The sequence below is a fragment of the Schistocerca gregaria genome, chromosome 1 (genome assembly GCF_023897955.1).
Source record: "Schistocerca gregaria isolate iqSchGreg1 chromosome 1, iqSchGreg1.2, whole genome shotgun sequence".
NCBI classification, from domain to species: Eukaryota; Metazoa; Arthropoda; class Insecta; order Orthoptera; family Acrididae; genus Schistocerca; species Schistocerca gregaria.
The window spans coordinates 322268985-322281831 of record NC_064920.1 but is presented as its reverse complement, the minus strand read 5'-3'; the positions used below and the strand labels follow the sequence as shown (position 1 = coordinate 322281831).

General features: G+C 37.8%; 1 protein-coding gene across 2 annotated transcripts in view; it reads right to left on the bottom strand.

The window, feature by feature from the left end:
* The window catches only part of LOC126343774 (protein furry), a 1073323-nt gene that overhangs the window by 45545 nt on the left and 1014931 nt on the right, over positions 1 to 12847 (bottom strand). For both annotated transcript variants that reach the window (XM_050001966.1, XM_050001967.1), the window contains exon 45: positions 22 to 204. In XM_050001966.1, the coding sequence (XP_049857923.1) occupies positions 22 to 204 (183 nt within the window). The remainder of the gene's footprint in view (positions 1 to 21; positions 205 to 12847) is intronic.

The following is a 12847-nucleotide window of genomic DNA, read 5'->3' as shown; positions in this document are numbered from 1 at the left end:
TCCCGGTATAGTGAAACTTACTTCGACACTTTCACTCTCATATTCCAGGAAATCAAAATCCTTAAAAACTTTGAATTGATCAGTGGCTCCTTCATCTCTACGTGAGCCCACAGACAGATCATTATTTGGACCCGAAACTTCTTCAGTTGAGGATGCCATGCTGGACTGTCTTTCCATGAGATCTGAGCTCTGGCTGAAGATCACCTAAAATGAAGAAAGAAAATTTCAGCAAGACATCTCTACAGATGGAAATATATGATGAATCTAAATTGGAAAGAAATTTTATTTATAGCAACTATTAATAACACTAAAACTTTTCATTACTATTAAAGTAGATAAATATTAATCAAAAGCAGCATAATATTGACAAACAAAGGTCATACTGAGACTTTCAATCAACATGCTATATTCACAGCTAGATGTGACAGCAGCCAGTCTGTTACAAAATGCATATTGTGCCACCAGTTTATAACTATTTGACTAACAAGAAGTGGATTGCTGTTGTTGTCAGAAAATGGTACTTATTGTCCAAGGAATGAATGCAGCTTAAAAGAAGTTTTTTCAGGAGATATTTACTGTCATTTTCAAAATAAATTCATGGTAAGTGCATAGATGAAAGTAAGAAAGTAACAAAATGTGAGAAGTAGGTAAATGAACTGACTAGGACAAACAAACATAGGCAGCAAATTTCCTTTTTCAACTTAATTATGCTCATCCCAGGTGGCACACCCACAAGAGGGATAAACAAACACCTATGGTATATAAATCCTTGTGCTTAATCCCTAAAGTCACCAACTACCATAGATATAACTTTGGCAAAGTTTTGATAACAGTAATAAAGAGGTTAACATGTGGTTCATAAGACAGTTACCATACACAATCAGAGGTTATAACTTATTTACTGCATTTAATTTTCATTATTTGATCTGGTTATACTATCACTCATGTAATGATACAAGGTTTAAACAGCCCAAATAAAAGCAAAGCTACAACTATGAAGGGGTTTCTATGCAGATCAGGCACTACTGTGTTCAAGGAGTCTGAGAGCACAAGTAGGCCTGTGAGCTGCATCTTTCTACAGTATTATGGTGGGAATAGCCCAGTCTGGTAGGAAGGAATAACAGGAAGCAGAAGTTAATGGAGATAATATTCATACTTTAATGATGTGGAAGAAAGCCCAAAACAGGAATCTGTTGAAATGGTAACTTGAATGAAGCTTTTTAAGGTAACATTACATTTGATATTTTTTTTAACTGCACTATCATTATTTAGCAAAAAGTAATGCCTCAGTGCCCTCCGACTTTTGCATACTGAAAGCATTGACACAATCTTCTGCAGAATTCTTCCTATATTGGATTATATACTGAAGTGATCCACATGCATGGCACTCTGATATACAGTGGACATCTATGTGTGTATTTTTCCTTTGACAAGCCCAACAAATATGTCACAGTGTGGTAGTGACATACTCTGTTTGCTGCATCTCCTATGCAGTTCAAATGAAGTTCTGCACAAGTAATATTTTCAAACTTTGAGAACTATGTGCCAAGTTTCTGAAACCAAATGGATGTTTCAAAACTACTACATATGCACTTTCAGTAACATAAATTTTCTTTTGCTGATATAAGTATTGAAGTTTTTGATTCTTTAAGTTCTCTCTCTCTCTCTCTCTCTCTCTCTCTCTCTCTCCCCCCCCCCCCTCTCTTTGGTGCACAAAACTGTTGCCACTTTTGGACTAAATTTTGAAAAATACAGGAGAGTGTAATAAAATTGTAGCAGCATATAATCTTAGAAGGAGTAGAAACATGCCTTTGGGCAAAAGGTAGGGACACTCACACAAGAAGTGTTCACTTGTACAAGGTACCACTCTTGCACCTAATATATCATTTATCAAATGGACTCGCTTTGATTTGATGACAATATGAGATATAAATGGGAGATGTAAGTAGCACAAAAACATCAGTGTTGTTACAGTTCTTGAGAAACTTGGGGCAATATTTAAGGTCTGTCCAAAAAATTCCAGGACATTCATAATTCGCACCAATGGTGGGTGAAATGCGGTTGCCATCATTGCGCATGCCTGTGTTTAATGTGTAACTGCCGGAAGTTTCGTTGCTGTAGGCCTGTTAGTTACTGTTCAGTGCTGTACTGAGTAGAATGTTATGTTGCACAGCTCAAGAATTTTGAGATGGCAGTGTTAGAGAAGCAAATCATCTGCATTAAATTTTGTGTGAAACTCAAAAAAATCTTTACAGACATACACCAAATGATGCAGGAAGACAATGGTGATGAGTGCTTAAGCCACATTGGGTGCCATGGTTTAAAAATGGCCAGACAGAGGTTAAAGATGACCCTAATCTAGGACACCCTTCGATGTCTACTGATGATGCTCATGTCAGGAGTGCCAATGAAATTGTGCAAGCCAATTAAAGACTGACTGTCTGCGAGATTGCAGAAGAATGTAACATTTCAGTTGGATCATGTCATTAAATCCTGACACAGCATCTTGGAATGCACCATTTTTCTGCCAGGTTCATCCCACAGCTCATGGGTCAAGACCAGAAAGACCTTCACCTTGCAATCAGTGAAGAGCTTTTGCATCATGCAAGTGGGAACAAGATGTTCCTTAAGAGACTCACAACTATGATGAGACATGGGTCTATAGTTATGATGTTGAGATCAAGGTTCAGTCTTCACAATGGGTTGAGAAAGGTTTGCCAAGACCAGAGAAAACTAATCAGGTCAGGTCAAATATCAAAGCCATGCTGATAGTTTTCTTTGACTATGAAGGATTAGTTCATCATGAATTTGTGCCACAGAGACAAACTGTTGATCCATGGTACTATTGGTACGTGCTGCGATGCCTATGAGAAAATGTGAGAATGAAATGGCCTGAAATGTGGCGAGACAATTTGTGGGTCTTGCATCATGATAATGCACCCACACATTTGTTCCTGCTGGTGCATGACTATTACACAGAAAACAAAATCACTGTGGTGCTCATCCTCTGTACTCTCCAGAACTGGTACCTACAGACTTTTTTTTTTTATTTCCAAACTCGAAAAGCACGTTAAAAGGACAAAGATTTGCAATGACAGACGAGATAAAAGAAAATTTGCAGACAGCACTTCTCCCGACCCAGCAAGAGTCTGTACCAAAACTGCTTCTGGAAGTGGAAATGGTGTTAGGAGCAGTGCATCGACTGTGGAGGAGAGTATTTCAAAGGAGATCATACACAATATGTAAAACGTAAGCACAGAAAAACGTTGTGGACAAAGTATCAGAATTTTTTGAACAGATCTTATATGCTTAATCATAGAGAGCCCAGAACTGCAAGATTCTAAAATGAAGGGCACCAAATATGGCAAGCATATCTACGGCAAGATGCCATATTGTTAATGATGGAATGATGTGTTTTTATATGCAAAATGAGATTTTCACTCTGCAGCAGAGTGTGCGCTGATATGAAACTTCCTGGCAGATTAAAATTGTGTGCCGAACCAAGACTCCCGAGTTCGAGTCTCGGTTCGGCACACAGTTTTAATCTGCGAGGAAGTACCATTTTTATATGGTTACAGCTGACATAAAATTTGAGTGTCAGCACATAAGTTAAGATTAAGAAACACAATTGTGATTCGTAGTCTGAAGAAAGTTTTTAACAAGAGGCAAATCACCTCTGATTTTACATAATATACTAGAAATGCAAAATGTCTGTAATATGCAGCTGACTGACTTGTCATGGAGCCCTATGAGTAAGATTTAGGACTTTAAATTGTCATGAGGCTTGTGTGAAACACCTATAAAGCACCACAACCACCACATATAATTAATAATAAAATATTTTACAAAGCTTGGCAGTAAAAAAGTTAGTGTTTTCAATATGTGGCATCCATTATTCTGCCAGCTTGTTATCATTTTTTAAAGATGTAAATTATAATCAGCAAAAGGAAAGCAGCCACAGAGATTCAGCCAAACATTTTTAGCAATGTTTAGATTATTGTAACAGATATAACAGCTAATATGCTGCATGATCAGGTTTGATTCTCAAGATGAAAGAACCATTGCCTGGTACCTACTTCAGAATGTGGCCAAATATTATTTTTCCTTTTCATTTGTGTTACTCATATAACAATATCATGAAAGTTATATAGAATGTTCCATATTACAGACAGCATGCTGTGCACAGTGCTGTCAACAGCACTGGATGCTAATATGTCCTAAAAGAAGAGTATTTATTATATACAGTGAAAATAAATAGCTGATGATACAACGTAGGTTTTCACAGCCGGTATTGTCTTCACTTAAAACTTCTGGGCTGATAGGCCGTGGTCGATGTATAAAACTTGACCCTGGCGTTTTGTCTGCAACTGCGAGAGAGATCTTCCAAGGCAAAGCAGGGAGCGGTAAAGAGAACTCAAGGAAGTGCTGATTATATAGGTATGCTGAGGGTGCCACTGTCCATCACGTGGCATTGGCTATGAGACTGTCTCTAGTAATGCCAACATTCTCGATTGAAAGTAATTGATTGTCATGTTTCAGGTGCGACACTTACATCCAAATTTTATCCAGTTTAACACTTTCCTCTTTCCTGTTAAAATTAGTGTTCATAATAATGTGAGGTTTCAGATATGACGCTCATCTTGCTGAATTTTATTTCATGATTACCTTCCTGGTAAACATGTTCTGCTACGGCCAATTTATCCATGTGACCCAGGTGGCAATTCCTCTTAAGTTGAACCAGACAGGTGTTCACACTTCTCTTTGTGGTACCAATATAAACCTGTCCACAACTACAAGGAATTTTATATATTACTGGTGTAGCCAAAGAACATTGTGCATCTTTCGCCGATCTTAAATATTTTATTTTCCTGGTGGGTCTGAAAATAGTTTTCACCCTGTATGTGCTTAAAACTTTCCCAATGGAATCCGTGACCTTACTAATGAATGGAAGAAAAACTTTGCCATGGGCAGCTGTTGTTCGTTGTTGTTCCTGATTCTCTGCCAACCGTAGATGTTCATTTTCACCTTTTCAATAAACTGGTTCACAAATTTTGTACACCCTGTCTACCAAGGTTTTTATCACACTTCTTTTTCATCTGGGGTGATGGTTTGAATCTTCATGAAAAAAATTATCAGTATGTGTGTCCTTTCTATACACCTTATGGCCCAACATTGTGTCCTGTTGTTTAATCACAGACACATCTAGGAAATTCAATTTCCCATTACTTTCCGTCACGATATTAAATTGGATTTTCAGATTAATGCTGTTTAGATGTATCATGAAGGCATCCAACACCTCTGTTCCATGTGTCCATACTATGAAGTGTCATCGACATAGCGATACCATCTGGCTGGTCTCTTACTGGCAGTCTGCAATGCATCTTCATAAACAAGTTAGCCACCCTGTCAATCTGTTCATAAATGTCACTATGTAGTGAAAGTAGGTTGTGGTGAGGCAGTGTCAGAATAATGCCACAGTATCAGTAGGAAAAATATCTGCTATGCACGAGATAGCCTCTTTTACCGGAATCATGGTAAATAACAATGCAATATCAAAATTTGTCAATGAAATGAGTTGAATTTTTAATATGACTGTCAGTTCTACCAGCATAAGGTTGCAGCAATGAGGCAAGGTGTCTTGCCAACTTGTGGGTCAGACTGCCTATAGTGCTGACAATTGGCCTCAATGGAACTTCAGGTTTTGTGCACTTTGCGTAATACATGAACTCTAGGTGGGTATCCTTCTGTTTTACAAAGCAGCTTCTTATCATATGAGGAGACTGATGACTCTTTCACCAGTCGATTTGTCATTTTTAAAATCTTTGCAGTCAGATTCTTCTGAAGTTTTTTGTAATTGGAGGGAACCAAAATATCATTGATCTTTCCACGATAGTCCTCACTCTTCAATATGACGGTGGCATTACCCTTATTTGCAGTAAGAACAGCAATGTTTTTATCTGTGTTTATATCCCTCAGCGCCTTCCTTTGATAAAAACATTATTGTTCTTACTGCAGGTAAGGGTAAACCCACAGTCATATTGAAGAGTGAGGACTATCATGGAAAGGTCAATGGTATTTTAGTTCCCTCCAATTACAAACAAAATTCAGAAGAATCTGACTACAAAGATTTTAAAAATGACAAATCAACTGGTGAAAGAGTCATCATTCTCCTCATATGATAAGAAGCTGCTTTTATCTGTGTTTATATCCCTCAGCACCTTCCTTTGATAAAAACATTATTGTTCTTACTGCAGATAAGGGTAAACCCACCATCATATTGAAGAGTGAAGACTATCATGGAAAGGTCAATGGTATTTTAGTTCCCTCCAATTACAAAAAACTTCAGGATCCAACTATGAAGATTTTAGAAATTACCAATTGACTGGTGAAAGAGTCTTCTTTCTCCTCCAACGATAAGAAGCTGCTTTGTAAAACAGATGTGTACCCACCTGAACTTTATGGATTATCCAATGTACATAAACCTGAAGTTCTATTGAGGCCAATTGTCAGTGCTATAGGCGATCCCACCCACGAGTTGGCTAGACACCTTGCCTCACTGCTGCAACCTTACGCTGGTAGAACTGACAGTCATATTTAAATTTCAACTTATTTAATTGACAAGTGAAAGGAAATGAGCATGGGCCCGGGTGATATCCTCATCAGTTTTGATATTGTGTCATTATTTACCATGATTCCAGTAAACAAAGCTATCTCATGCATAGCAGATATTTTTCCTGCTAATACTGTGGCATTATTCTGACACTGCCTCACCACAACCTACTTTCAATACTATAGTGACTTTTATGAACAGATTGATGGTGTGGCTGTGGGCAGTCCACTTTGTCCTGCAGTGGCTAACTTGTTTATGGAGATGTTTGAACAACGGGCATTGCAAACTGCCAGTAAGAGACCAATCAGATGGTATTGCTATGTCAATGACACTTTCGTAGCATGGACACATGAAGCAGAGGAATTGGATGCCTTTCTGATACATCTAAACAGAATTAATCTGAAAATCCAATTTACTATGGAGACAAAGACTAATGGGCAATTCAATTCCCTGGATGTGCCTGTGATTAAATGACGGAATGGAACGTTGGGCCATAAGATGTATAGAAAGGCCACACATACTAATAATTAATTGCATAAAGATTCAAACCACCGCCCTAGACAAAAAAGAGGTGTGATAAAAACCTTGGTAGACAGGGCATACAGAATTTTTGAACCTGCTTATTTAAAAGATGAGACTGAACACCTACAGTCAACTTTCGTGAAGAATGGCTACTCTAGTAAGGAGATAGATTGAGCATTTCACTCTAGGCAGAGAATCGATAGCAACAACAAACACAGCCACCCACGGCAAGGCCTTTCTTATGTTCATTAGTAAGGTCACAGATAGCATTGGGAAAGTGTTAAGTACGTATGGGGTGGAAACTATTTTCAAACCCATCAGGAAACTAAAAGAATATTTAAGATTGGCAAAACATGCACGACATCCTTTGGCTACACCAGTAATATATAAAATTCCTTGTAGTTGTGGACAGGTTTATATTGGTACCACAAAGAGTAGTGTGAACACCTGTCTGGTTCAATATAAGAGGAATTGGCACCTGGGTCACACAGATAAATCAGCCATAGCAGAACATGTTTACCAGGAAGGTAATCATGAAATAAAACTCAGTGAGACAAGTGTCATATCTAAAACCTCACATTATTATGTGCACACGTATAGAGAGGCTATTGAGATTGATAAACACCATAATAATTTTAACACAAAAGAGGAAAGTGTTAGACTGGATAAAATTTGGATGTCAGTGTTGCACCAGAAACATGACGATCGATTACTTTTAATCGAGAATGCTGGCATTACCAGAGACAGTCTCATACCCAATGGCACGTGACAGACAGTGGCACCCTCTGCACTGCCTATATAATCAGTGTTTCCTCGAGTTCTCTTTGCAGTTCACTGTTTTACCTTGGAGGATGTCTCCCGCAGTCAAAGACAAAATGTCAGGGGAGAGTTTTAATACATCAACCACGGCCTATCAGCCTGAAAGTTTTAAGTGAAGAAAGTAAATACTTGTTATTTAATATACCATCAGTGTATTGGTCTGTGTACGACAGTGTGTAGTACCAACATGTTCCAAAAAATCACACGTGAAGATGGTCATTCTATTGATCAAAGAGATAAGGGATCAAGTGTTTTGGATAGCCCTTGGACTAGCAACTATTTGTATATCTATAAGAAGAACAGATATACGGTAGCTATCCTACAGTACAGAGCCAAAATCTAAACATTACACTTCCTCCAACCCAGGAAAATTGAGCAAATCAATTGGTTCTTTTGAATTTGGTGTGGTCTATGATGGGTCTTAGACAGCTTATGAAAGCACCATTTGTCAATGGGCAGTTCCTGAGAAAACCGCAAAAAACATTATTTTTGGGTATGAAAAGTACCAATAGTAAGGACGGTCACTTCTATAATTTCTATTCATGACAGACCACTGAAAATTTTACCATATGTTCATAAGATGATGATCTTGGGTAACACTGAAATGTTTTTTGAAATGATTATCATTACTGATATTCAGAGGTTCAAAGTTACATACTTATGCACATAAAATATGTGCATAATAGCTGGTCTGAGGTGTAAATGTAGTTTTAACTGATGTAGCGGACACATGGCAAGGGCTCTGCTGTCAATACAAGGGTTGTGAGGAACCAATCTGTGTTTTTAGTCACAATCGTTTAACCAATAAAACTTTATGATGCACTATTTCCGTAAAATGGTCACTTCAGGTGTAAGCAAGCTGTCTTGACCTGGAAATTATTCAATTGTGCCCCACCTGGCTGCATAAGCACCCAGCAAGAAAGTATTTTGTAATAAAAAAATTCTTTGATTTGCAAGCACAAACACCAATTTTTTTTTTTTTTTTTTTTTTTTTTTTTTTTTTTTTTTTTTTTGTATAGTGCAAGTGTAGCCTAAAAATGTTGTGATTTTTTTCTTAAAGTAGTGTAAAGTGAACCTAGGTTGGATGGGAGACAATTTTGTGTTAACCTTATATTGTGAGTACTTATTTGTGGTTTGTCCTTGTCAAAGTACATAAATGTGTTGAAGCATATAACTGAGCAGTCAAAACTAGTTATCTATAGAATTTATGATGATGTAAATAAAATAGAAAGAAACTTCCACATGGGAAAAATATATTAAAAACAAAGATTCCAAAACTTACCAAGTGGGAAAGCGCCGGTAAATAGGCACAATGAATAAAACACACAAACACACACACAGAATTTCGAGCTTTCACAACCGGCGGCTGCTTCGTCAGGAAAGAGGGAAGGAAAAGGGAAGATGAAAGGATGTGGGTTTTAAGGGAGAGGGTAAGGAGTCATTCCAATCCCAGGAGCGGAAAGACTTACCTTAGGGGGAAAAAAGGATAGGTATATACTCGCGCGCCTTTAAATATGTCTGCTTGTGTCTGTGTATGTATGGATGGGTGTGTGTGTGTGTGTGTGTGTGTGTGTGTGTGTGTGTGTGTGTGTGTGTGTGTGTGCGCGCGCGCGCGAATATATACCTATCCTTTTTTCCCCCTAAGGTAAGTCTTTCCCCTCCCGGGATTGGAATGACTCCTTACCCTCTCCCTTAAAACCCACATCCTTTCATCTTTCCTTTTCCTTCCCTCTTTCCTGATGAAGCAACCGCCGGTTGCGAAAGCTCGAAATTCTGTGTGTGTGTTTGTGTGTTTTATTCATTGTGCCTATTTACCGGCACTTTCCCGCTTGGTACGCCTTGGAATCTTTGTTTTTAATATATCTATAGAATTTGTTTTATATAAGTAGCACACCCTACTGTAACAAGGAAAAGCAGGGAACAAGATGAAAAATGTTTCTGCCAGGGCACAAAAAAGGTAAATATGCTCCTCTTTAAAACACACTGGTGAAGAAAAAGGACACCAGCAACTTCAGTTTCTCATTCCACATTCATCACCAACAATTTTGGCATTCAAGCATATTTGCACTTTTTCATGCTGAAAGAGAGTAGCAGAGAGACCAGTGACAGTGGATAAGAGAGAAGACAGTGACAGTGGGAGAGAAAGAGAGGTGATGGTCAGTGGGAGACAGTGGTGGGGGCGGGGGGGGGGGGGGGGGGGGGGGGAAATATGGATGGAGGCAGTAGCAGTGGGAGTAAAATAAGACAGTGGAAATGAAAAAGAGAGATAGAGTGGAGATCATATCTAGGTTTAATGGGTCTGGATCACCTTATCCCCAGACCAGTGAACTTCAACGTGAAAAAATTTGCCTACTTCCCCCAACCCCTATTTCCATTGATTAAGTTTCCCAGTCTAGAGGTCAAAACCCTGCGGAAACCATCCCCAATGATGTGTGTGAAGAGGAGACAACAGTGGCTGAAGAGAAAAACAGGAGACTTTAAGTGAGAAAAATGAGACAGTGGCAATGGGAGAGAAAAATAACTGGACAAAGACAATGGCAGTGAGACAGAGAGACAATGAAAGTGGCAGGGAATGAAAACTGGTAAGGAAGAGTGAGAGAAAGAGACAAAGACAGTGACAGAGACATTGATGCTGATGTTGGCATATCCTTTGGCTCAGCATGAAATGTGTAGTAGCAAAATTCATTCTGAAAATGTTGAATTTTGACCAAAAACAGTGTTGCGTAGACATCACTCACAAATTGCTGAACAAAACCAACAATGATCCAGAACTTCTAAAGAAGGTTATACCAGATGACAAAACATGGGTATATGGATATGGTGTCGAAATAAAGGCCAATCGTCAAAATGGAAACTAAATGAAGAGCTAAGAATGAAAAAAAAAGTGACACCTTGATCACATGTGAAGGTTCTTCTCACTGTTTTCTTTTATTGCAATGCAATGCATCATGTGTTCCTGCCTTATAGTTGCACAGTCAATAAGGAATACTACCTGTAAGTTATGGGCCATTTGGATGAAACAATTTTAAGAAAATGATAGCTCATAGAAATTGCATCACAATAATGCTCCCACTTACACCTCAATGCTTGTTCATTATTTTTTGACAAAAAAACAAAACTGTTGCATTGCCTCAGTCACCGTATTCACTGGGCATGGCCATCTGCAACTTTTTTCTATCCCTGAGGCTGAAGAAGAACAAGGAAAAAGCACAGGCACAACAGTATGATATCTGAGGGCGATTACTAAGAAAGGGTAAAAGTTAATGTTGATGAAGAATAAATGAAGATTAATTATGAAAAACAAAACTTTCCTTTTTTTTATCACAGCTCGTATGGAAAATGGTAGTGAGAGTCTTAAGTACAAAGACTTAACTGCAAAGAGATAGGATTTGGAATGTTCTGTGTTAAAAGACTGCAAATATGTTCACATGCCAAAATTTTTTGTAAGGAAGTGGAACGAAACTGAGGCAGCTCGTTCCCTGATTTTCGTCAGAGTCTTTTAAATAGGAGCATATTTGCCTTTTATGCACTCCAAGAGGAGCAGTTTTCAGCTGGTAGATAACATGGCTGTAGAAATACAAAAATAAGGTTAACTAATAAAAAACAGTATTAACTTTTGAAGGTGGAAGTTTTCCAATAAAAAAAAAATTATCTTCCAGGTAGATGTTGCAAAGAAGCAAAGATTGTACTATTTACGTCTTACTTCTAATATTGTCTATTTAATAGTTAGTGAATTACTGTACACTTCTCAAAACTATTTTTGTAGTGTCTGTGTTCTATACTAATAACATTCTCACAAACTAAACTTAATGGCTTTTGTAACACACCCTGATCCTAAATGGGATAGTGAGCATCACTAAAAAGTTGGGTGACACAAAGTTTCCATTACAGTTTATACAGCAATAAGCTGCTAAATGATATCTCAGACAGTCCTTTCTCAAATTTTGCCTTTATTTTGTGAATTACTTTACTATTTTTGACACTAAAAGAAATTTAAAATCAAAACAAGTGTTGCTATAATCAAAATCATGTAGTGATATGGACAAATTAAAATACTTTATGGGCAGCATGTGATACATTAAGCTTATCAGTGCAAAGACAAGAAGATACAATTGTTAAAGTAATTACAATCATGGCAATGAAGTGGCACCAAATAGCTATTTATCAACAACGTGTGCTGTGAGTAAATCGTGCCAAGAGCAAAATACTTTCATTACGATCAAGGAAATCAAGAGGAATCTGACAGATTGTCAAGATATATGAATTAGGAAATATCAGTCCGCTACTGAATGTAAAACAGTGGGTATGAAACAGCAATGTCAGAATGTCAGAAAGCATCAGCATTCATATTCACTTAATAAAGACAGCTTTGTTTCCAATTACTTTACAATATTTCATTGCGGAACAAGTCTCCTCCTATCTGGAAATTCTATGATATTACTTGTCTGTAGTGTTGGACATTTAAGAAGTTGGTCAATGTCATGAAGTTGGTCAATGCCATTCTGAAGCCTTCCTAGCTGCCTGACTTAGCAAGCGACTTTAAGGCAGCAGTCAGAAGGTTTCCAGAATGAAGTATTGTGTACCCTCCTAGCTACCCGACTCAGCAAGCGACTTACACTAAAAAAGCAATTAAAATGACTTGACTTAGGTTTGTAATACACAGTTCCTTCCTCTATAGTAGTCTCTCATACAAACTATGTCAATTTCTGACACAAGAGAAACATAAAATTTAAGTTCAGAACAATATAAATAAATTTGTATATATTAATAAGACAGCCATCTGTGTGTGAGTGTGTGAGTGTGTGTGTGTGTGTGTGTGTGTGTGTGTGTAATGAGCCAATTGTTGAGTATGATTGTGCTGCCTCATTTGATTTACAGATCAATATACAAAGACAG